At 38.0% G+C, this 27130-nt stretch overlaps 1 protein-coding gene across 6 annotated transcripts in view; it reads left to right on the forward strand.

Moving 5' to 3' along the window:
* SUGCT (succinyl-CoA:glutarate-CoA transferase) overlaps positions 1–27130 on the forward strand; it is an 832600-nt gene that overhangs the window by 95487 nt on the left and 709983 nt on the right. For all 6 annotated transcript variants that reach the window (XR_003510718.1, XM_027539173.1, XM_027539172.1 and 3 more), the window contains one exon: positions 11875–12018. Coding sequence is in view for 5 of the 6 variants with exons in the window: in XM_027539173.1 (XP_027394974.1) it covers positions 11875–12018 (144 nt within the window). In the remaining variant the exon portion in view is untranslated. The remainder of the gene's footprint in view (positions 1–11874; positions 12019–27130) is intronic.

The raw sequence follows: 27130 nt of genomic DNA on the forward strand, positions 1-27130 counted from the left end.
GGCTTCTGACCTGTGCTTTGTTGGTGTTGAGAAGGAAGTGTGAGTGAGAGATAGATTAGAACTTTGAACCTTTTAGGATGTGATTAATAAAAATGTTCCAGGCTCTAGGTGGAACATCTAAAAACTTGCTCTTGTTGCTGTAGTGCATTACAATGCTAACTCTCTTTTCTTTGTCTCGCCAGGGATCTCTTTGCCAATAAGTAGCAGAGGCTGATCTTTTAACACCTGTATGCTTTGCTGCTTCTCTGCCTCCACTGATAAGAGGAATTAACTATAGAATCTTTTCAAATTCTAAAAAGAGGTGATTTTGGTTGGAGGACTCAGAGTCACTAAGTCACACAGGTGGTAGATTTTTTTAATGCCCATTTATAGGTGAAAAAGTGAAGGTGCTTACAGGTAAATCTACAGCTTTGAGTTTCATGTTTCAGCCATTAAACAGAATTTTCTTCATGTAGAGGAAGTGTTACTCTGTGAAAACTTGTGATTGTCATTATAAGCATTTTTTTTTTTTTTTTTTAGCATCGATGAATGGTTCGAGTAGATTACTTATTTGGAACAGGAGGTTCAGACACTGTAGTTCCAGACTCTGTACTCATGAAGTGTGAAGGCAGGGACCGTGGTGACCGTGTTCTTCCTATTCATTAAAACCCTTGTGTGACCTGAATATACCATTTTATGTTCTCTGTACTGCTCTATTTCTACTTAAAGATTCTTTTCCTAACTAGGGCTGCAAGTCATACTTACAGTTGCTTTCATAATCAAAATATTACCATCATATTAAGAAACTTAATTTCCTGTTGATTTTTCCCCAAATTGACTTAATTTTAATCCCTCCTTTACCAATCAGTAATCAAAGTCTGTGAATTCAAATTTCTAAGGATCTTTTGAATACATACATTCCCTCTTTCCTCTATCTTGATTGAGGTTCCCATATTGTCTCTCTACCCTGAGCCATTTCAAATCTTTCTGGAGGGTCTTCTATCACCACCCCAAGTTTCTTTAAAAAGTCACATTTATACAGTCTTTTATACTCATAAAGTGCTTTTTTATACAACTTTTCTTTAATTTTCATGCCAATTGATGAAGTATATTTTATTACCAACATTTTATAATTGAGAAAAAACTAACAAAGGCTCAGAACTTCCCAAAGCTTATGCAGTTAGTAAATGGTCAAATTCATATTTCAGAAAATAGATCATTGAAAAAACTCATGTGCCCCAGAGTAACAACAAAATTTTCTGTAGGTTGCATTTGTATAATGAATGACTCATTGTGAAATAAAAAATATGACATAGAGACATGGATGTATTTAAGAATAACTTTTTATTTTGGAAATGAAACCAACTTCTTTTAAGAAGTTTTAACGTTTTTGTTTTATGAAGTAATTAGGTTGAGTAATAGACTAAGGAGAAAAATGCTTGGTGACCTTTCAAATTTATGCCTGTTTATTAACTATCTGCCAGCACTGATTTAGAGTTTCTTATGCACTTTTTAACCAAAGTTTTAACAAGTAACTTAGAAAAACAGCATTTTTCCTTTTCCCTTCTCTCCTTTCTTTCCTTTAAAAAATCTATTTCATTTGGCAAACTCTGAAAGTAGTGAGGATAGATATGGGGAAATACAAAATGTTCAACACTCTTAAATTGTATCTGGGAAATAATCTTTTTTATATTCTTAATTTTTTAGTTAAAGAGATTGTGCTGTAAAGGAAACAAATGAACACCTTTACAGGTGAATAGTTTTTTTTTTTACCACCTTCTTCTCTAGACTGAATAATTTTCTAAAATTTTATCAGTAAAAACCACAAACATTTCTGCCATTTTGAAACTGTCAAATTTTATTTTTTAAAGAAATAATTCAGATTTTATGTTTCAAGTTTAAAATTTAAAGGCAATTTTATACTTAGAGAAAAGTTGCAAGCATAGTACAGAAAGTTCCTATACCCTTCATCTGGTTTCCTCTAATGTTAATGCTTTACAAAATCATAGTATTGGGTTGGCCAAAAAAGTTTGTTCAGGTTTTCTGTACCGTTTTATGGAAAAATCTGAACAAACATTTTTGCCAACCCAATACAATGATCAAAACTAAAAATTAACAGTGGTATGATACTATTAGGGTTTCCCTGGTGGCTCAGCAGTAAAGAATGCACCTGCTAATATAGTAGATGTTGTTCAGTTGCTCAGTTGTGTCCAACTCTTTGCAGCCCCATGAACTGCGGCATGCTAGGCTTCCCTTTCCTTCACTATCTCCCTGAGCTTGCTCAAATTCATGTTCACTGAGTCACTGGTGCCATCTAACCAACTCATCCTCTGTTGCCCCCCATCTCCCCTGGCCCTGAATCTTTCCCAGCATCAAAGTCTTTTCCAGTGAGTTGGCTGTTTGCATCAGGTGGCCAAAGTACTGAAGCTTCAGCTTCAGCATCAGTCCTTCTAATGAATATTCAGGGTTGATTTCATTAAGGATCTACTGGTTTGATCTCCTTGCTGTCCAAGGGACTCTCAAGAGTCTTCTCCAGCACCACAGTTCGAAACATCAGTTCTTTGGTGCTCAGCTTTCTTTATGGTCCAGCTGTCACATCCATACATGACTACTAGAGCTTTGACTGATGGAAAAACTAGAGCTTTGACTAAAAGAACCTTTATTGGCAAAGTGATATCTCTGGATTTTAATACACTATGTAGGTTTGTCATTGCTTTCTTCCAAGGAGCAAGCCTGTTAATTTTCTGTCTGCAGTCAACATCCGCAGTAATTTTGGAGCCCAAGAAAATGAAATCTGTCACTGTTTCTATAGTTTCCCCATCTGTTTGCTGTGAAGTGATAGGACTAGATGCCATGATCTTTGTTTTTTGAATGTTGATTTTTAAGCCAGCATTTTCACTCTCCTCTTCCACCCTCATCAAGAGACTCTTTAGTTCCTCTTCACTTTCTGCCGTTAAAGTCGTATCATCTGCATATCTGAGGTTGTTGATATTTCTCCTGGCAATCTTGATTCTAGTTTGTGAGTCTTCCAGCCCAGCATTTCACATGATGTACTCTGCATATAGAGGCTTCCCAGGTGGCACTAGTGATAAAGAACGCACCTGCCAATACTGGAGACATAGAGATGCAAGTTCAATCCCTGGGTCAGAAAGATCCCCTGGAAGAGGGCATGGCAACTCACTCCAGTATTCTTGCCTGGAGAATCCCGTGGGCAGAGGAGACCGGTGGCCTACAGCCCATGGGGTTGCATAAAGTTGAACACGACTGAAATGACTGAGCACACATGCATTCATTCTGCATGTAAATTAAATAAGCAGGGTGACAGCCTTGACGGACTCCTCACAGTTCAATCCCTGGGTGGGGAAAATCTCTTTGAGAAGGAAATGGCAACCCACTCCAGTGTTCTTGCTGGGAAATCCCATGGACAGAGGAGCCTGGCAGAGTTCAATCTGTGGGGTGGCAAAAGAGTTGGCCACAACTTAGCGACCAAATAACAACAATAACAATGATACTATTAACTTCACATTTCATTCAGATCTACCTAATTTTTCCACTAATGTTCAGGTTTTACTTATAATGAGTTTTTAATACATGTGGTATGAGTTGGCAAAAGAAAATAACATTGAAACAGTGAGAATGGAGAAATACACAAATGAATATGTAAAGTGAGTAACTGGGAGGACTCTTAATATTTTTTATATTGTACTTTGTCCTCTAACTATAACTGTATGTCTTAACTCTTAAGTAGAATCTTCTTCTTGTACCTTTGTTGATGATAGGCATACTCGTTTTAGCTATTTAGGAAAATCATCACAAATTGTTCTTACAAAGGCTACATTAACTTAATATACAAAGCAGTTCCTAAGTGACCATGAAAAAAATCATTCTACTGTTGATTATTAGAGTTAAAATTTAGTAAAATAAAAATATTGCTTGATTTCCAGAAGTCTACATATCAGTTTAAACCCACTTCTTCCAACAAATTATAATGAGATTCTAGGACATATTGCTTAACAAGGTCAGTGATGACCCATTTTTTTATGTTGTATTTCTACTTTTTATATTAAAAAGCACACAAGTTAAATAGACTTGTGTCTATAGATACAAGACAAAATATATAGACAAAATATTTTGATGCATATACAACCCATGTAGTAACTGGCTGTGCCTGAATTACCCATTTATCCTCAAATACATTTATTAAGGATTGTGAGGGATGAATTCCTATACCCATTGACATAAAAAATTGTTCAATCACTAAATCGTGTCTGACTCTTTGTGACCCCAGGGACTGCAGCACTATAGGCTTCCTGTCCTTCATATCTCTCAGAGTTTGCTCAAATTCATAGTTTATTGAGTCAGTGATGCCATACAAACATCTCATTCTCTGTTGCCCCCTTCTCCTCCTGTCCTCAATCTTCCCCAGCATAGGGTGTTTTCCAGTGAGTCAGCTCTTTGCATCAGGTGGCCAAAGTACCACCCCATTTTTCTTAGACTTGAGGAGAAGAGATGCACTGGCTTGCACTGTCACAGCATTAGGGTTTCAATGGGGCTCCAGATGTAGAGCTCCATTTCAAGCGTATACACAGCCCCTTCTCTGATTCTGCCTGATTGCACCTGGGAATACTTAGTCATTTGACAGCCGCAGTGTGGTTCTCTGTGGGGTTTCCTGCCTGCTAAATGGTGATTTATTTTTACTTCCTTATTCCTCTGGCATGCTGACAATTCTTAGATGACAGGAATGTGATTATGAAGGATTTCCAGTGTATGAGCATAGTCATCTCTGAATTATACTAGAATACGAACAGGTATGTCCTCTGTAATTATTGTTACCAAATCAGATATGCAAATGACACCACCCTTATGGCAGAAAGTGAAGAGGAACTCAAAAGCCTCTTGATGAAAGTGAAAGTGGAGAGTGAAAAAGTTGGCTTAAAGCTCAACATTCAGAAAACAAAGATCATGGCATCCAGTCCCATCACTTCATGGGAAATAGATGGGGAAACAGTGGAAACAGTGGCTGACTTTATTTTTCTGGGCTCCAAAATCACTGCAGATGGTGACTGCAGCCGTGAAATTAAAAGACGGTTGCTCCTTGGAAGAAAGGTTATGACCAACCTAGATAGCATATTCAAAAGCAGAGACATTACTTTGCCAACAAAGGCCCGTCTAGTCAAGGCTATGGTTTTTCCAGTGGTCATGTATGGATGAGAGAGTTGGACTGTGAAGAAAGCTGAGCACTGAAGAATCGGTGCATTTGAACTGTGGTGTTGGAGAAGACTCTTGAGAGTCCCTTGGACTGCAAGGAGATCCAACCAGTCCATTCTAAAGGAGATCAGTCCTGGGTGTTCTTTGGAAGGAATGATGCTGAAGCTGAAACTCCAGTACTTTGGCCACCTCATGCGAAGAGTTGACTCATTGGAAAAGACTCTGATGCTGGGAGGGATTGGGGGCAGGAGGAGAAGGGGACGACAGAGGATGAGATGGCTGGATGGTATCACCGACTCGATGGACGTGAGTTTGAGTGAACTCTGGGAGATGGTGATGGACAGGGAGGCCTGGCGTGCTGCGATTCATGGGGTCGCAAAGAGTCGGACACGACTGAGCGACTGAAATGAATTGAAACAGCCTTGCATGAAATATAACTTCTAGAGTTCCACTAAATATATGTTCTTTTGTTGTTGTTGTTCAGTTGCCCAGTCGTGTCTGACTTCTTGTGACCCCATGGACTGTAGCACACCAGGGCTCCCTGTCCCTCACCATCTCCCGATGTTTGCCCAAGTTCACGTCCATTGCATCGGTGATGCCATCCAGCCGTCTCATCCTCTGATGCCCTCTTTTTCTTCAATACAAGAGACTAGTTCTTTAGCAGGCCTTTAAAAAGATTTTTAAAATTAATTTTATTTTTGTTTATGTTTATTTTTCTGTTTTAATTACCAGCATCATGATGGTATTAATATTTAAACAATGAAACAGCTTTATGGAGATAAATTCATGTACCATACAATTCATCCATTTAAAGTGTGCAATCCAATGTTTTCTAGTATATTCACAGAGTTGTGCAATCAATTTTAGGACATTTTTATCATCCCCAGAAGAAACTCTAGGCCCATTAACAGTACTCCCTATTCCGTCTTGCTCTCAGCCCCAGGTTCTACTTTTTCTCTCTATGGATTTGTCTATTATGGATGTTTCATAAAAATGATATATAATGTGTGACATTTTGTGACTGTTTTCTTTTTCTTAGCTTAATGTTTTCAAAATTCTTCCATGTTGTAGTATGTATTAGTTCTTCATTTCTTTTTATTGCCTAAAATATCCTATCATATAGCTATACCACACTTTATTTATACATTTTTCAGTTGATGGATATTTGGGTTATTCCCACTCTTAGGTTACTGTGAATAATGCTGCTATGAAAATTTGTGCACGTTTCTTGGGGGAACATATGTCTTTTTGTGTGTGTGTTAGTCGCTCAGTCGTGTCTAACTCTTTGCGACCCTGTGGACTGTAGCCCGCCAAGCTTCTCTGTCCATGGGATTTTCCAGGCAAGAATACTGGAGTGGGTTGCCATTTCCTTCTCCAGGGGATCTTCCAACCCAGTGATCAAACCCAGGTCTCCCGCATTGCAGGCGGATTCTTTACCAGTGGAACCAAATATATCTAAAAAATCAGTGCCAAATTGAAGATCATGAGGATTTACTCCTATATTCTTTTTTAAAAATAGTTTTAGCCTATATGTTTAAGTCTATTGTCCATTTAGAATTAATTTTATATATAGTGGGGCTTTCCTAATAGCTCAGTTGGTAAAGAATCCGCCTGCACTGCAGGAGACCTGGGTTCGATCCCTGGGTTGGCAAGATCCCCTGGAGAAGGGAAAGGCTACCCACTCTAGTATTCTGGCCTGGAGAATTCCATGGGCTGTATAGTTCATGGGGTCGCAGAGAGCTGGACACGACTGAGCAGCTTTCACTTTATATGTAGTGTGAGGAGGGAGTCCAACTTCATTCTTTTAAGCACTTTTTGAGGACCGTTTCTGAATTATACTTGGTATGCTTGTCAAAACTGAAGGTGAGAATTTCCATTGTCTGTGTTTCTACCTGGGCTATCCATGCGGTCTTGTTTACAATAGCTTTGTAGTAAGTTTTAAAATGGGAGGTATGTGTCCTCCAACTTTGTTCTTTTTCTAGATTGTTTTGGCTATTCTTTGTCCCTGAAATTTCCATATTAATTACTTTCTAAGACACCTAGGATTTTGATAGGTGAAATTGCACTAAATCTGTAGATCAATTTGAGAAGTATTGCAATATTAAAAAATTTGAATCTTTTGAAACATGACAGTGAGGTGTCTTTCCATTTATTTAGATCTTCTTTAATTTCTTTCAACCATATTTTGTAGCTTTCAGAATATGTTTGTATTTTTTTTGTTAAATGTATTCATATTTTAGTTTTCTTGATGCTATTGTAAATGAAATTGCTTATTAATTTCATTCTTGGTTTATTTATTCTTTACTGTGTAGAAAAAATATTAATTTCTCTATGGTGCCTTATATCTTGCAAACTTTCTAAACTCACTTATTTGTTCTAAGAATTTTCTTAGTGGCTTCCTTTGTATTTTCTGTATAAATAAGTATGTCACCTGCAAATAAAGTTAGTTTCATTTCTTTATTTCCAGTCTTTTTTTTCTTCCCTAACTGCACTGGTTAAAACCTACAGCATAATGTTTAATTGAAGTGATGAGAGCAGACATCCTTGTCTTGTTCCTAATGAGGAAAAACATTCGGTCTTTCACCTTTAACTATGATTTTAACTTTTCTTCACATTTACCCTTTAAGGGCTTGAAGAATCTTCTTCTATTCCTAGTGTGTTGGTGTTGAATATTTTATCATGAAGGGTTTTATCTTATGTTTATCTTGACTGTTGTAGTTCAGTCGCTAAGTTGTGTCCACCTCTTTGCGACCCTGTTGACTGCAAACATCCCAGGCTTCCCTGTCCTTCACCATATCCCTGAGTTTGCTCAGATTCATGTCCATTAAGTCAGTGATACTATCTAACCATCTCATCCACTGCTGCCTCATTCTCCTTTTGCCTTCAGTTTTTCCCAGCATCAGGATCTTTTCCTATGAGTTGGCTCTTCACATCAGGTGGCCAAAGTATTGGGGCTGCAGCTTCAGCATCAGTCCTTCCAGTGAATATTCAGGATTGATTTCCTTTTTTTCTATTTATTCTTTAGTCAGTTTCAGTAGTTTGTATCTTTTTAGGAGTTTGTCCATTTCATCTAGGTTATCAAAATTGTCAGTGTATAATTCTTCATTTTATTTCCATATAATACTTTTTATTTATGCAAGTTGTTAGTGATGTCCAACTTTCATTCCTGATGTTAGTAATTTGAATAGTCTCCTTTTTTCTTGGATGATTCAGCTAAAAGTTCATCAGTCTTACTGATCTTTTCAAAGAGCCAACTGTTCATTTTGTTGATTTTCTCTGTTGGGATTCTATTCTGCATTTCATTAGTTTTGTTCTAATATGTATTATTTCCTTCCTTTTGCTTGCTTTAGTTCAGTTTGCTCTTCTTTTTCTGATATCTTAAAGTAGAAAACTAGGTAACTGATTTGAGATCTTTCTTCTTTTTTAAGTTGGTATTTACAATTCTTCTTCTTTTTTAAATTGGTATTTACAATTCTAAATTACCTTCAAATACTGCTTTAGCTGCATCCATAAATACTGGTATGTTGTGCCTTTATTTTTATTATCTTGAAGTATTTTCTAATTATATGATTCCCTCTGTTACTGGTGTTTTGGGAGTACACTGTTTACTGTCCACATAGTTTTGAGTTTCTCCAATATGCATGTTATTTACTCGAAATTCATTTCATTGTGATCTGAGAACATATTTTGTATGAAGTCACTCACTTAAAATTTATTTCAGCTTGTCTGATGGTCTAGGATATGGTCTGTCCTAGAGAATGTTCCATGTGCACTTGGGAATGTGCATTTTATATCTGTTAGATATACTTGGTTTATAGTGTTGTTTAAACTTTTTATTTCTCTTTCTAATCCTCTGTCTAGTTGCATTGTTCACTATTCACGTTTCAGGTTTGACATCCCTACTAGTGTTCCTGCAGGGTTTATTTCTCTCTTCCGACCTGTTACTTTTGCTTTTTGTATTTTGGTGGTTCAATTTTTGGGTGCCTGTATGCTTTTGTTATACTTCCTCGTGCATTGATCCTTTTTTTGTTATAAAATCTCTCTGTTTTTCTCTGGTAGCTTTCTTTTTGTTTCTTTTAAGCCTATTTAGTCTGATATTCATATAGTCACTCCAACATTCTTATGTGTGCTGTTTGCATGATATATTCATTCCCATGCTTTTATTTTCAGCCTATTCATATCTTTGAATCTAAAAAGTGTCAGCAAGTTTCTTTACCTGAAAACAAAACTCTTTTAAAAAAAATTGGATTATAATTGCTTTACAATGTTGTTTTAGTTTCTGCTGGACAACAATGTGAATCAGCTGTATGTATACATATATCCCCTCCTACTTGAACCTCCCTCCCCTCCATCCCACCACCCTAGGTCTTCTTCACAGAGAGCAAGCCTCTTTAAATTAGTATTTCACGTGGCAGAAATTGTCGTTTTTCAGCAGTGGCAATTTTGTTTCTAATATATGGATGACAATGTTTATTTAATAGTCAAACATCTCACTATTATGCTGGATAATGTAATGATGTTTTTAGAATATTAGGTATAGTCTCTGCTTTTCAGGAAATTTAAAATATAATATAAAGGATTTATTATCTTATTTGTCCCTATTTGTCTGAAAAGTATGGCAGAGAAAATGTGATTATATTAATATTATAGTGAGAAAGCAGGTGATCTCTATAAACTTAAGTTTGAACTCGCCTCTCACTTTTAATATATTAAAGTCTTAAATCCAAATGATGGTATTAATTTTAAATTTATGGATTCATGCCATTAAAAGTTTTGCCAGTAATAATAGAAGAGTCCCAGAAATTTCCAGTTTTTGTAGCACTATCTTCCTTGAAATTGTGTTGACAAGCAGGGGGAAAAAATTGTTTATTCACTAAGTTGTGTCTGACTCTCTTGCAACCCCATACACTGTAGTCCATCAGGCTCCTCTGTCCATGGGATTTCCCAAGCAAGGATACTGGAGTGGGTCTCACTTACTTGCTTTTGACCTATTCAGCTGTCTTGTAAGATGATTAGCATAGTTTGTGTATAGATTTCAGAAAAGGAAAAATTAGCTTCTGAAAATGACTGAACAACAGCTGGAATTAATGAATAAGGAGGTGAATGAATTAATATGTCAATCAGGTGAACTGTGAAATGTAGGTTTTATAGGCATTATGTGCAATGAAAGACTTAGCATAATTCAAGGTAGTAAAAAATAGAAACTGACTCAATAATGATTAATAATAATGTTGATAAAAAATTTGATAGTTAATTTTTATGGATACTTTTTGTTTGCCTTGTTCAGTCACTCAGTCATGTCCAACTCTTTGCAAACCCATGGACTGCAGCATGCTAGGCTTCCCTGTCCTTCACCATCTCCCGGTGTTTGCTCAAACTCCTGTCCATTGAGTCAGTGATGCCATCCAACCATCTCATCCTCTGTCATCCCCTTCTCCTCCTGCCTTCAATCTTTCCCAGCATCAGGGTCCTTTCTGATGGGTCAGGTCTTTGCATCAGGTGGTCAAAGTACTGGAGATTCAGCATCAGTCCTTCCAATGAATAGTCAGGGTTGATTTCCTTTAGGATTGACTGGTTGGATCTCCTTGCAGTCCAAGGGACTCTCAAGGGTCTTCTCCAATACCACAGCTCAAGAGCATTAATTTTTTGGTGTTCAGCCTTCTTTATTGTTCAGCACTTACATCCATGGACTGAATAGTCCATAGGGTAGCAAAGGGTCGGATACGACTGAGCCATTTTTACTTTCACTTTTCTCACACCCATACATGACTACTGGAAAAGCCATAGCTTTGACTAGATGGACCTTTGTTGTCAAAGTAGTGTCTGCTTTTTAATGTGCTCCCTAGGGCTTCCCTGTTGGCTCAGCTGGTAAAGAATCCACCTGCAATTCAGGAGACCTGGGTTTGATCCCTGTGTTGGGAAGATCCCCTGGAGAGGGGAATAACTATCCACTCCAGTATTCTGGCCTGGCGAATTCCCTGGACTGTATAAACCATGGGGTAGCAAAGAGTCGGACACAGCTGAGCGACTTTCACTTTCATGATTATCATAGCTTTTCTTCTACAGAGCAAGTGTCTTTTGCCTGGTACTATTCTGATATCTTTACATATCAGAATTCAAGGATTCTGATTCAAGGCCAAGGATTGGATTGTCAACTAAGACTGACATAAATTGAAGATGCTAATTAGTATTAAAACTTTACTTAAATATTCTGTCATTGTGAGGGCTTCTCTCAATGTCTAGAAGCTGCTTCTGCTTCTCCTGTGCCTTTTGATTGCTTGACTCTTTGAAATTATAAGTAATATATTTACAGTATATTTATCATATTTCTGAACCCACCCTCTACCAACCAAACTAAACAAAACCAAATGCAATAAAATATTTTTAAAAACATGTCTGAAGTTCCCTCTTAATATGTTTTACAGTGGGAAGCTTTTATTTCATTTGGTTTTGTTTAGTTTGGTTGGTAGGGGGTGGGTGGGTTGAGAAATATGATAAATATATAGTAAATATAAATACATTCTTGCCACCAACAGATATCCACAATAGCAGTTTGTTGTATTTCTTTTGTGTGTATGTGCACATGATATACAATTCTTTCTTTTATTTGACCTTAGAATATTTGTGAATTTATATGATGGTTTTAATTTTCAATTTGTGTTTTCCTTCACCCAACCTTCAAATCAGGATGGAGATCCAGTTCGTCCAGGAGTGGCCATGACTGATCTTGCCACTGGCCTTTATGCGTATGGAGCCATTATGACTGGATTGATACAAAGATATAAAACCGGAAAAGGACTGTTCATTGATTGTAACCTACTGTCATCCCAGGTACCAATCCAAATAACATTTCAGATAATGGAGGAAAAACATATATCTGTGTTATACGTTTTCATATCAAATCCTGTGGTCATGTGCAAAAACAAAAAACAAAACAAGAGGAACTGCTCCTCCTCCCCCAAAAAACCCAACAACAGCAAAAGCTGTTCTGTTTTTGTGTCCTTGATGTTGTAATATTAAAATCAGTGGACCACAAAAATTTTGTTATAATGTGGATATTGCTGTGGAACCAGAATTCTAAAGACTGTTTTTATTAGGTCTGTTACTATTTTTGAGACAGAAATGCAGTTGTCATCTTTTTTGTGCCATAGACCATTTGGGTAGTCTGGTGAAGTCTATAGACCTTTCCTCAGAATTATGTTTTTGAATGCATAGAATGAGATATTTAGAATTACAAAGGAAGCCAATTATATTGACATACAGTTGTTTCAATGTAAAAGCCAAATTGTGTTATAATAGTACGTATGATTTTTCATTAATACATTAAAATAGAATTATCTATTAGAGGATTCAATAACCATTGCAATTTTAAAGTAGTGACTGAAGTAACTATAATATGATAAGAAAATGTGCTTAGTATTTACTGGTAATCAAGTCATACTTAGGCACTGCTCATACTCCTGTGGTTTGTTGCCCGTGTTCATAATGGAACAAAATGCTAAATTTACCAACAAAGGTTCATATATTCAAAGCTGTGGTTTTTCCAGTTGTCATGTATGGATGTGAAAGTTGGACCCTAAAGAAGGCTGAGTGCCGAAGAATTGATGCCATTGAATTGTGGTGTTGGAGAAGACCCCTGAGAGTCCCTTGCACTGCAGGGAGATCAAACCAGTTAATCCTAAAGGAAATCAATCCTGACTATTCATCGGAAGGACTGATGCTGAAGCTGAAGCTCCAACACTTTGGCCACCGGATATGAAGACCTGACCCATTAGAAAACACCCTGATGCTGGGAAAGAGTGAAGGCAGGAGGAGAAAGGGATGACAGAGGATAAGTTGGTTGGATGGCATCTCTGGCTCAATGGACATGAGTTTGAGCAAGCTCCGGGAGATGGTGAAGGACAGGAAAGCCTGGCGTGCTGCAGTCCATGGGGTCACGAAGAGTTGGACATGACTGAGCGATTGAACAACAACAACATACTCCTGTGGTTTGTTGCTTACGTTCATAATGGAATAAAATGCTAAATTTAATTTAGAGGTTAATGAAAATAAAGGTATATTTTTTTCCATTCAAGTTAATTACTTCCCAAAATTCTTTCCATAAGCTCCAGATTAAAAACACTTGGTCTGTATTGCTGTCAGTTATGTTATGCCAAGTGCTAAGCGCTAAGCAGGTAGAATAAAAGGATTATTTAACTCACTCTCAAATTGACATTTTGCCTGCTTTTCACTGGATGAGACCTAGATGTTGTACTGTATGTGGAGGTTGCTTCTGAATAATTTTTCAGGGAGAGGAAAAAAAGAAAATATCTAATTTGTTCAAGGAGACATTTTAGTAAGGGAAAAAATACTTCATAGAAACCTCAGTTGGGAATTTCATATTTAAATGGCATTCATGGGAAAATAGTAAACTTGGAACTCTCCTTTGGAGACTTTTTGTTTTCTTTTAGACAAAATTAAGGTGGTATATAGAGGCAAGAAACACTAGTATGGTTGAAGATAAATACTATTAATGGGTTTTCATTACTAGCTTTGAGTTACAGTCAGAGTTTTAATGGTTATATAAAAGGGTGAAAGAACTCTCTCCAAATGAATGATCTATCTCCTTAACAGAGAGGCAGAGGTTAGGTATGGAGTGAAGTTGAAAGTCTTTTCTTCCCTGCCTTAATTTTATAGCTGCAAGGAACCTGAAATAGGTTAAGTCACTACATAAAAATTGCACACCCAGTAAATATGGAATCCATGAAGGTTTCATGGGTTTGTGACTTATGCAGTCACAGAAGGCACTGGGCTTAGTTTAAATGCTCTGCTGTCACTGCCTTGAAATTCTTAATAATTGTAAAAATTGGAATATAATTGCTTCATAATGTTGTGTTAGTTTCTGCTATACAATGAATCAGCTATATATGTGTGTATATATATATACACACACATATCCTCTCCCTCTTGAGCCTCCCACCAGCCCCCAACTTAGGTCATCACAGAACACTGAGCTGAGCTCCCTGTGCTATACAGCAGCTTCCCACTAGCTATCTGTAATAGTTTTTGTTTTTTTTCTTTTTTTTTAAATTTTATTTTATTTTTAAACTTTACATAATTGTATTAGTTTTGCCAAATATCAAAATGAATCCGCCACAGGTATACATGTGTTCCCCATCCTGAACCCTCCTCCCTCCTCACACCCCATACCATCCCTCTGGGTCATCCCAGTGCACTAGCCCCAAGCATCCAGTATCATGCATCGAACCTGGACTGGCAGCTCGTTTCATACATGATATTTTACATGTTTCAATGCCATTCTCCCAAATCTTCCCACCCTCTCCCTCTCCCACAGAGTCCATAAGACTGTTCTATCTGTAATAGTTTTTGAATGAGAGGCCCTACATTTTTCATTTTGCCTCAGTACTCACAAATTATGCAGCTCGTTCTGTATTTGAGGTTCTACTTAGGTCTCCTGATCTCTACCTGGACTGCTTTTCTTATAGTATATCAATTCTTAACCTGGGAAAAAAATTTCTTGTAGAGTATTATAGAGTTTAATTCTCTTCTGACACCTAACACAGTGATTCACAATCTGGAGGTGTGTGCTTCCCTGGGGGTGGGAATGAAGGTGGGTGAAGTCACAGGTGGGGCTGTTTCAAAGTGAGAGTACAGTAAGTACAGACTCACGCATACTTAGAGTGTGTGTCTAAATCTGTTGTTTGCGTTGCTCCCTGAGGCTGTAAGTTCCATGTGTGCAGGAATAATGTTCATTTTTATTTATGTCTGTAGCCTCTTCAAAGCCCAAGTATTTGTCAAATAGCAGGTCTACCAATCTTTGGAGATAAGTCAGAGAACCACTGTTACCAGTGGATATGCCTCATATCCCTTAGATTTGCTAGGGAAAATTAGAAAAAAGTAGTGAACGATTGACTTAGGATAAGAACTTGATAAACAACTAATGATGAAATGATTTGCTTTTGGTGAACACAGTAGCAGTGATTTAGCCTATTATGTTACAGGTAACCCAGTCAAAGGTTGCTAAAATCACTAGTGTATTTAAGACTCATTAGATCTCTTTTAATAATTGACATAGAACATTATATTAGTTGCAGTGTAAACATGATGATCTGGTATTTGTATATATTGTGAAAAGGTCATCATAATAAGCCTAGTTAGCTTCCATCACTATATAAAGTTACAAATATATTTTTCTTGTGATAGCTTTTAAGATATACTCTTTTAGCAACTTTCAAATGTGCAATATAGAGTCACCATGATGTACTTTATGTCTCCTTAACTTTTAAATTTTATTATTGCAAGTTTATGCCTTTTGACCGCCTTCACCCATTTTGCACATCCCCCATCCCTCACTTCAACCATCTATATATATATATATATATATGAACTTGGTATTTTTTTTTAATAAAAATAAAAAAAAATTTAGATTCCAGATATAAGTGAGATTCATTGATGGACACTTATTTTGTTTTCATAACTTGGCCAATGTCATTGACTACGCTTTAATGATAAAAATCTATTATGCCTTATTCTAGGGCTTTGCACTTGCACACATACTATTTTATTTAACCCTCATAATCATCATTTGAGGGAGAGAGGTAGATGAGGAATTTCTATTTTCATTTCACTTACAAGAAAACTGAGGCTAAGAGAGGTTGACCTGTTTGAGCAGCTGAGTCACAGCAAGACCTCTGGTTTCTGACATCCTGACTGGTTCTCTTGTCCCTGCTTAATGAAGGAAAAGCTTTGGCATTGAGAGACAGGCAAGCTTCAGTTTTCCTTTGGTGAAGCTAAAGAGAAGGCAAATTGAGTAAGAGGCAGGGGAAGCAGAAGAACACTCAGTAATAAGGAAACAAATAGTGAGACTGCCCCTACTTCCCCAAAGCCTGCCAAGAGCTGCAGTAAGACAGTGCAACCAAGTAGGCCCTTCTGGATCAATATCTAATCATGTTTAGATCTGTGAGTGAAAACTGTCATGGAATTTAATGTTACAGATAAGTGCTTCTGTTGAGATATGAGAATCTTGAGAAAAATAGCATTTAGAGTCATGGGATGATGGGATTTTTTTGTTTCAGTTCTAGTTCACTGAACAGTCACTGTGTCCCAGCCTCTGTGCTCCAAAGGTTGGAGTGGAAGGCAATGCTGCTGTTCAGGGTTTACTAGAAGAGGCAACCAAGTTGGATGGAAAAGTTGGAGGTATAGATAGTTTGCTGTGGTGCCCTGACAGGGTTATAGAATGTGGTTGGACCTTATATGTCATGCTTCAGAATTTGGATTTTAACTTTTAAGACTTCTGTTTCTCTCTCTGTAAATTCTGTTAGCTCTTTTCAACCAATGACCATGTTTGCTTGAATCCTTGTTGCTGTTGCCACTTCGGAATAACCTCTGAGCTGTGAGCAGTATCAGAGAGTTTCTGAAGGTGGTGACATGCAGGTAATAATTTATGCGGAAGCCTTCCTGAAGTGTTGTGCAGTGGGTGATAAGAGCCTGTTCATTCTCTGAACCCACTACAGCCTAAGCTCTCTTTTTTTGGATGCTGTGCCTCTACCCTAATTCTTTGGCTCTGGACTCTCTTTTCTTCTGATAAGGGCTTCTTCTGACTTAGGGATCTCTTTTCTCTGTTTTTTTTTTCTTGTCTTTCTTCACTTTCCTGCTTTCATTCTGTGCTCTCAGCCTTTCTCCTTTTCCCTCCCTTTTTCTCCATCTTTCATTGTGTGGCACTAAAGTTGTTAGCAGTTGTCAGGACTTCCCTGGTGGTTCAGTGGTTAAGACCTTGCCTTAGCATGTACAGGGTGCAGGTTGGACCCTGGTCGGGGAGCTAAGATTCCACGTGTCTCACGGCCAAAAAAGCAAAACATAAAACAGAAGCACGATTGTAATAAATTCAATAAAAACTTTAAAAATGGTCCAGATCTTTAAAAAAAAGTTGTTAGCAGTTCTGTTTCCAGATCTTACATCCTTCCACTGTACTACTCAGGAAAGTTTCAAAATCTTTCATTAGTTCCCATGGAACAAAAAAGAAGTGCCCTTGCCTAGAAGTCCTAGAACACAAAACAGTGACCGTTAAGTGACTGAGTTAAGTGACTATTCCTGAACCAATTAATGAGACCGAAAGATAAAGAATACTAATTGGCTTAAGCCATTTCTGGTACAATGGGTGGGGTTAACTCCACCCAAACTATACTGCTATGACTGGGGAGAGGTGATTTCCTTAAAGAATAGTGGGGTTATTTTTTGGCCAGAGGAAGAGGAAAAGGATGATAGGCAGTTCAGTTCAGTTGCTCAGTCGTGTCCGACTCTGTGACGCCATGAATCGCAGCACGCCAGGCCTCCCTGTCCATCATCAACTCCTGGAGTTCACCCAAACTCATGTGCATTGAGTCGGTGATGCCATCCAGCCATCTCATCCTCTGTCGTCCCCTTCTCCTCCTGCCCCCAGTCCCTCCCAGCATCAGAGTCTTTTCCATTGAGTCAACTCTTCGCATGAGGTGGCCAAAGTACTGGAGTTTCAGCCACAGCATCATTCCTTCCAAAGAAATCCCAGGGCTAATCTCCTTTTGAATGGACTGGTTGGATCTCCTTGCAGTCCAAGGGACTCTCAAGAGTCTTCTCCAACACCACAGTTCAAAAGCATCAATTCTTCAGCACTCAGCTTTCTTCACAGTCCAACTCTTACATCCATACATGACCACTGGAAAAACCATAGCCTTGACTAGACAGACCTTTGTTGGCAAAGTAATGTCTCTGCTTTTGAATATGCTATCTAGGTTGGTCATAACTTTCCTTCCAAAGAGTAAGCGTCTTTTAATTTCATGGCTGCAGTCACCATCTGCAGTGATTTTGGAGCCCCCCAAAATAAGGTCTGACACTGTTTCTACTGCTTCCCCATCTATTTCCCATGAAGTGATGGGACCAGATGCCATGATCTTAGTTTTCTAACCCCGTGAACAGTATGTAAAGGCAAAATGATAGGATACTGAAAGAGAAACTCCCCAGGTTGGTAGGTGCTCATAATGCTACCGGAGATCAGTGGAGAAATAACTCCAGAAAGAATGAAGGGATGGAGCCAAAGCAAAAACAATACCCAGTTGTGGATGTGACCGGTGATAGAAGCAAGGTCCGATGCTGTAAAAGCAATATTGCATAGGAACCTGGAATGTTAGGTCCATGAATCAAGGCAAATTGGAAGTGATCAAACAGGAGATGGCAAGAGTGAACATCGACATTCCAGGAATCAGCGAACTAAAATGGACTTGTATTGATGAATTTAACTCAGATGATCATTACATCTACTACTGTGGACAGGAATCCCATAGAAGAAATGGAGTAGCCATCATGGTCAACAAAAGAGTTCAAAATGCAGTACTTGGATGCAATTTCAAAAATGACAGAATGATCTCTATTTGTTTCCAAGGCAAACCATTCAATATCACGGTGATGCAAGCCTATGCCCAACCAGTAAAGCTGAAGAAGTTGAACAGTTCTATGAAGACCTACAAGACCTTTTAGAACTAACACCCCAAAAAGATGTCCTTTTCATTATAGGGGACTGGAATGCAAGAGTAGGATGATGGGCAGCTCATCAAAAACTATTCACCATGCTAACATACTGGGTTGTTTTGAGGTTCTAGTGCAAAAAAGAATATGAAAAATTCTTTGTATATACGAAAGTATTCTGCTGATGAGTAATATTAATTTTATTAGGCTATTGAAAAAGTATTTCCAGTGTTAAAAATATGCTGAGATTAAAATGATGGCTATTGACATTATTTTATCATAATTATTATATCTTTTCATAATAGAGAAATCTTGACTAACTTCACTTAGTCTTTCAATTTAAGATAACATTGATTTGTTTTAGATCCCCAAACCAAACCACAAAATGGTTAAAATCTGCTTTATGTAAATGGGAAGTGCTAGTTCTAGATACTTTTCAAAATAACATAATAGGAAAGCACGTTTTAAAAAAAAGTATTCATTTTCTCTTTTTATATAAATGTTCACTGTCATTAAGCAGATAACATTTGAACTTAATTTCAGCTGCCTGAAAAATGACTGCCATTTCATGCAGTCATAAAAAACATAGTTTTCTACTCATTTTGATTGCATTGCATAGGATGACAAATGAATGATTATAACATTCAATATCAGTTGCTAAAAATGAAATTTTGTACCCTTCTCTTAAAAGTGATCTAATGTACAATAGACAAATTACACTTGATTTGAATAGTAGCTAATAATTAACTCAGAGATGATTGCCTCAACCACAACAAAACCATTTCACTGCAGAGACATGACAGTTGCCGGGATGTGGTTTGTAGTGGGCACAAATTTTTTTGTAGTTTCAAGGCTATAAACTTTTAACCCATGTCATAAAATTCTTTGATTTTTTTTTTTTTTTAGTTTTAATGTGATTTAAAGTTGTCAACTGAAGATTGTCTAATGCCAGCATCTAGACAGTATTCTTTAGATGATATTGGTAAATAACAAGGAAGTGGGTTTGGATGTGGTTCCAATTATTCTGTTGCTCTTATTCTTCTGTTGTGGCTTACAGAAATATCTTTTGGAAGTTTTAATATCCTTCCTGTACTTAATTGCAACCAGGCTCCCCTAATTACTACTACAATGAGTTTTTTTTTTTTTTTTTTATCACCAAACTCCTGTAATTATTTTCACATATAGAATGTTTTGGCATTTTTGATTCACTTTTTCATCCTTGTTTGTATATTGTTCATATTCTGTTGTTCATTCACTAAGTCGTGTCTGACTTTGTGACCCCATGGACCACAGCACTCCAGCCTTCCTTGTCCTTCACTATCTCCCAGAGTTTGCTCAAACTCATGTCAATTGAATCAGTGATGCCATCTAACCATCTCATTCTCTGTTGCCCCCTTCTCCTCTTGCCTTCAATCTTTCCCAGTATCAGGGTCTTTTCCAGTGAGTTAGCTCCTCGATCAGGTGGCCACAGTGTTGGAGGTTCAGTTCCAGCATTAGCCCTTCCAATGAATATTCAGGGTTGATTTCCTTTAGGATTGACTAGTTTAATCTCCTTGCTGTCAAAGAGACTCTCAAGACTCTTCTCCAGCACCATAATTTGAAATTATCAGTTCTTCAGTGCTCAGCTTTCTTCTTGGTCCAACTCTCACATCCGTACATGGTGACTGGAAAAACTGTAGCTTTGACTATATGGACCTTTGTTGGAAAAGTGATGTCTCTGCCTTTGAATACGCTGTCTAGGCTTATCATAGCTTTTCTTCCAAGGAGCAAGAATCTTTTAATCTCGTGGCTGCCGTCACCATTCGCAGTGATTTTGGAGCCCAAGAAAATAAAATCTTCCACTATTCCCACTTTTTCCTGATCTATTTGCCATAAAGAGATGGGACAAGATGCCATGGTCTTAGTTTTTTGAATGTTGAGTTTTAAGCCAGCTGTTTCACTCTCCTGTTTTACCCTCATCAAGAGGCTCTTTATTTCCTCTTCATTTCTGCCATTAGAGTGCTATCATCTGCATATATGAGATTGTTGATATTTTTCCTGGCAGTCCAGCTTTTGATTTATCCAGCTCGGCATTTCAACTGATGTACTCTACATATAAGTTAAATAAGCAGGGTGACAACATACAGCCTTGACGTACTCCTTTCCCAATGTGGAACCAGTCCATTGTTTGATGTCTGATTCTAACTGTTGCTTGTTGTCCTGCATACAAGTTTTTCAGGAGGCAGATAAGGTGGTATGGTATTCCCATCTCTGAAAAATTTCCATGGTTTGTTTTGAATCACACAGTCAAAGGCTTTAGTTTAGTCAATGAAGCAGAAATAGATGCTTTTTGAAATTCCCTTGCTTTTTCTGTGATCCAACAGATGTTGGCAATTTGATCTCTAGTTCCTCTGCCTTTTCTAAATCTAGCTTGTACATCTGGAAATTCTTGGTTCATGTTCTGCTGAAGCTGACTTGGAGACTTTTGAGCATTACTTTGTTAGCATGTGAAATGAGCACAATTATGTGGTAGTTTGAGCATGCTTTGGCATTACCTTTCTTTGGTACTGGAATAAAAACTGGCCTTTTCCAGTCCTGTGGTCACTGCTGAGTTTTCCAAATTTGCTGACATATTGAGTGCAGTACTTTAACAGCATCATCTTTTAAGATGTTCATATTTAAGATAGATAAAATTTTAACTCTCCTTATTGCAGCACATTTTTATGGATAAACTTTGGAATTCAAGCAAGCATAATAATCTGAAATTCATCTTTTTGTACCTCTAAATACACTTTTATTTCTACTTTTCCTATTTAATCTATATCTTTAAATTTTTTTATTGAGGTATATTTTACATATCATAAAATTCATCCTATATTAAGGGTAACCGTTTAATAGTTTTTAGTAGATTTAGTGAGTTATGCAACTATCACCATAAATCATGTTTGGAATAAATAATCTATAGTCACCTCTGGTCTGGGTATTACCCGTCCAGGTAGAATGGACAAGTTCTTTTTTTTTTTTTTTTTTATTTTATTTTTAAACTTTACAATATTGTATTAGTTTTGCCAAATATCGAAATGAATCCACCACAGGTATACCTGTGTTCCCTATCCTGAACCCTCCTCCCTCCTCCCTCCCCATACCCTCCCTCTGGGTCATCTCAGTGCACCAGCCCCAAGCATCCAGTATCGTGCATCGAACCTGGACTGGCGACTCGTTTCATACATGATATTATACATGTTTCACTGCCATTCTCCCAAATCTCCCCACCCTCTCCCTCTCCCACAGAGTCCATAAGACTGATCTATACATCAGTGTCTCTTTTGCTGGAATGGACAAGTTCTGATGGAGGAGGATGTAGGGTTGTGCTGACGCAGAAGAATTCAAGGACTATTATGACTTCTGTGGGCCCAAGAAAATTTTGCCTTTATGCATCCTTTCTTCCATAAACATATTTGAATTATATATTTATAATTGCACTGGTGTAAGTTCAGTTCAGTTCAGTTCAGTCGCTCAGTCATGTCTAACTCTTTGCGACCCCATGAATTGCAGCACGCCAGGCCTCCCTGTCCATCAGCATCTCCCAGAGTTCACTCAAACTCACATCCATCGAGCTGGTGATGCCATCCAGCCATCTCATCATCCTCTGTCATCCCCTTCTCCTCCTGTCCCCTCCCAGCATCAGAGTCTTTTCCAATGAGTCAACTCTTTGCATGAGGTAGCCAAAGTACTGGAGTTTCAGCCTTAGCATCATTCCTTCCAAAGAACACCCAGGGCTGATCTCTTTTAGAATGGACTGGTTGGATCTCCTTGCAGTCCAAGGGACTCCCAAGAGTCTTCTCCAACACCACAGTTCAAAAGCATCAATTCTTCGGCGCTCAGCTTTCTTCACAGTCCAACTCTCGCATCCATACATGACCACTGGAAAAACCATAGCCTTGACTAGACGAACCTTTGTTGGCAAAGTAATGTCTCTGCTTTTGAATATGCTATCTAGGTTGGTCATAACTTTTCTTCCAAGGAGTAAGCGTCTTTTAATTTCATGGCTGCAGTCACCATCTGCAGTGATTTTGGAGCCCCCCAAAATAAGGTCTGACACTGTTTCCCCATCTATTTCCCATGAAGTGATGGGACCAGATGCCATGATCTTAGTTTTCTGAATGTTGAGCTTTAAGCCACCTTTTTCACTCTCCTCTTTCACTTTCATCAAGAAGCTTTTTAGTTCCTCTTCACTTTCTGCCATAAGGGTGGTGTCATCTGCATATCTGAGGTTATTGATATTTCTCCCGGCAATCTTGATTCCAGCTTGTGCTTCTTCCAGCCCAGCGTTTCTCATGATGTACTCTGCATAGAAGTTAAATAAGCAGGGTGACAATATACATCCTTGACGTACTCCTTTTCCTTTTTGGAACCAGTCTGTTTTTCCATGTCCAGTTGAATGTAATTAGTTATTATGTCCATTTTTTCTTCTGATTTAAAAAAAAATTAAAATTAAAGCATTTATGTGTACTCCTAAAGCATTGTTGGTCTTAGGCACTATCAGTTTAGTTCTGTTGAGTTGCTCAGTCGTGTCTGACTCTTTGTGACCCCATGGACTGCAGCATGCCAGGCTTCCCTGTCCATTGCCAACCCCTGGAATTTACTCAAAGTCATGTCCGTTGAGTCAGTGATGCCATCCAACCATCTCATCGTCTGTCATCCCCTTTTCCTCCTGCCTTCAATCTTTCCCAGCATCAGGGTCTTTTCAAATGAGTCAGTTCTTTGCATCAAGTGGCTGAAGTATTGGAGTTTCAGCTTCAACATAAGTCCTTCCAATGAACACCCAGGACTCATTTCCTTTAGGATGGACTGGTTGGATCTCCTTGCAGTCTAAGGGACTCTCAAGAGTCTTCTCCAACACCACAGTTCAAAAGTATCATTTCTTCAGCACTCAGCTTTCTTTATAGTCCAGCTCTTACTTTCATACATGGCTTCTGGAAAAACCATAGCTTTGACTAGATGGACCTTTGTTGGCAAAGTAATGTCTCTGCTTTTTAATACGCTGTCTAGGTTGGTCATAGCTTTTCTTCCAAGGAGCAAGGGTCTTTTAATTTCATGGCTGCAGTCACCATCTGCAGTGATTTTGGAGCCCCCAAAATAAAGTCTCTCTCTGTTTCCACTGTTTCCCTGTCTATTTCCCATGAAGTGATGGGACCAGATGCCATGATCTTAGTTTTCTGAATGTTGACTTTTAAGTCAGCTTTTTGACTCTCCTCTTTCACTTTCACCAAGAGGCTCTTTAGTTCTTCTTCGCTTTCTGCCATAAAGGTCATGAAGTCGCTCAGTCGTGTCTTACTGTTTGTGACTGCATGGACTATAGCCCACCAGGCTCCTCCATCCTTGAAATTTTCTAGGCAAGAGTACTGGAGTGGGTTGCCATCTATGTATCTGAGGTTACTGATATTTCTCCTGGTGATCTTGATTCCATCTTGTACTTCATCCAGTCCAGCGTTTCTCTTAATGTACTCTGCATATTAGTTAAACAAACAGGGTGATAATGTACAGCCTTGATGTACTCCTTTCCCGATTTGGAACCAGTCTGTTGTTCCATGTCCAGTTCTAACTGTTGTTTCTTGACCTGTATACAGATTTCTCAGGAGGCAGGTAAAGTGATCTGATATTCCTATCTCTTTAAGAATTTTCCAGTTTGTTGTGATCCACACAGTCAAAGGCTTTGGCATAGTCAGTAAAGCAGAAGTAGACGTTTTTCTGAAACTCCTGTGTTTTTTCTATGATCCAACAGATGTTGGCAATTTTTACCTAATTAATAAGTCAGCTCTGGAAGAATTTCCTTGAGAACAGCCTAAAATGTGCCAAATCTGTGAAGAAAGACTATCCTGCATCCAGGAAGGAAGTGGAAGCTGAAAGGTGATATTATGCTGTAGGGTGAATAGAGGATGGAAAGATGGAGAAGCAGCAGTCTGTGACCAAAGAATTTGAAAGACTGGAGTCGAGAGAGAGAGAGAGAGAGAAAAAAAAAAGTATATTATCACAAAGTTCAAGTGTTTGGGCACTACAGGTTTGCGCTTGAATCTCCCCAAGAAGCCTAATGCATTCCTGCCTTGAAGGCTTTTGCCAGCTTGCCAGTCCTTGGCTGTTCATGTGTGTGCACTCAGTCACTTCAGTCGTGTCTGACTCTTTGCAACCCCATGGACCATAGCCTGCCATGCTCCTCTGTCCATGGGATTCTGTAGGCAAGAATACTGGAGTGGGTTGCCATGCCCTCCTCCATGGGATCTTCCCAACCCAGGGATGAAACTGCATCTCTTGTGTCTCCTTGATTCTTGTGGCCAATTTTTAATCCCCATCTAATTTCTGCTCTGTAACTTGCTAAGAGTTCCCATTTCTCTCTGAGTTTAAATTTAGGGGATAAATGAATATGAACATTTAACTAATATTAGGATGAGTAAGTAAGAAGGTAAAGACACACCAAAAAATGAGAAATCAGAGGACTTCCAAAGGAAACTACGAAGAATTTTATATAATTATTTTATGTTATTATTTTTTACTATTGGTTCAATTAAATGCAAGTTGACTGCATTAAAGAACATCATTCACTATTTTTTTTTAAAAGAAGTTTAGGCAAGATGCAAGTGTATAGTTGAGGATGCTCTGATTTTGTACAGATGAAATCTTTACTTATATTCATGGACATGTCATATTTTTATATGACGTGGGCCATAGTGAGGGAAACCAGGGCTTTTAACTTGTGCTGATTGGTAATTGGGAGAATGTCTCAAAGGAGAAAAGAATAAAAGAGGAAGACAGATTTCATTGTGATGTAATTTAATTCTCCCATTAGATGCTTTAAAACAATTTGGTGCTTTCAAAATGTTCTGAAAACTAGCAAGATAGTTAAGATAAAAATATAAAAGAAATAGGAGAAAGAGTCATTGGTCTTGACAAATATTCCCTGAATTTAAGTTTTGTCTTTGCAGGATCTTGTAGAATAGTGAACCTAATCGATTGTTCCTAAATGTAAGCTTCCCAATCTTAGAATCAGTTCTATTCTCTTACTAGAGTTAGAACAATTTGGTTTTGTTGTGAAGTTAATCAATTCCACCTTCATCTTTGTGGTTTCTAGGGTCAGAAAATTTTATACTGGTAGACTAAAATATAGTATTACATCCTTCTGTATTGTCTCATTGATGGTGGCTCTTTACCTGCTCTGAGTTATGGTCCAACTGGTTCCTGGTGGAACATAGCTATTTGATCCCAAGTCTTATGTCATCATTGCAGCTAATAGATAAAACATTTAATTTCTAGGAAAATCACTTTGGTTCTTCACAGAATATGTATATGAGGTATAAGGACAAATGCTTTTTTCAATTTTTTTTTGTAGCCTAGAGTTGTTATATACCAGCAATTACCAGCAGCTGATTAGCTAAAGTGCTTAGAAATTTTGATTTTCTGGTTATTTTTATTTTCTAGATAACTGAGAGCAAAAAGAAAACTGTTTTGATTTCAACCATTTTTATAGAAAAATCTTCTAAAATGCTTAGTTTACTTTTCTATTATGGTAAATACTGTATACTAAATATATTTTCACTTTAAACGTTATAATTTTGGTCTTTACTCATTTTAGGTACTAAGAAATTAAGTTGAATCTGAAGTAACAAATTCATCCATCCGTTATTCATCTTTCCATTTATCCACACTTTTTTCTTATGCCAAATTATATAAGTGATAAATAAACCAGCCAGTTTCCTGCCCCCATGAAATTTACATTGTAGTTGGATATATAGACAATAAACAAATGATAAGTCATAAATTTGCATGAGGAAATAAACAGTTTGATAAAGATAACAGGGACAGTTCTGTTAGCCAGGGCGAGGTTATTCCAGATGGAGGGAACAATTAATACAAAAGCCTGAAACAGGACAAAACTTGGCATGTCCTCAGTTCAGTTCAGTCACTCAGTCATGTCTCACTCTTTGCGACCCCATGAATCGCAGCACGCCAGGCCTCCCTGTCCATCACCAACTCCCGGAGTTCACTCAGATTCACGTCCATTGAGTCAGTGATGCCATCCAGCCATCTCATCCTCTGTCGTCCCCTTTTCCTCCTGCCCCTAATCCCTCCCAGCATCAGAATCTTTTCCATTGAGTCAACTCTTCTCATGAGGTGGCCAAAGTACTGGAGTTTCAGCTTTAGCATCATTCCTTCCAAAGAACACCCAGGGCTGATCTCCTTCAGAATGGACTGGTTGGATCTCCTTGCAGTCCAAGGGACTCTCAAGAGTCTTCTCCAACACCACAGTTCAAAAGCATCAATTCTTCAGCGACAAATGGCCCAATGAAAGACATCCCTTAGAAGTTGACATTAACACTAAATCTGGCTAAATAGTCACCTAAATAAATGGGAGGTGACATTTAATCTAAATAATAATCCAATATTCTGTGGTTAGTAGGCCCATTAGAAGTTA

Source organism: Bos indicus x Bos taurus, chromosome 4 (assembly GCF_003369695.1).
Source record: "Bos indicus x Bos taurus breed Angus x Brahman F1 hybrid chromosome 4, Bos_hybrid_MaternalHap_v2.0, whole genome shotgun sequence".
Taxonomy (NCBI): domain Eukaryota; kingdom Metazoa; phylum Chordata; class Mammalia; order Artiodactyla; family Bovidae; genus Bos; species Bos indicus x Bos taurus.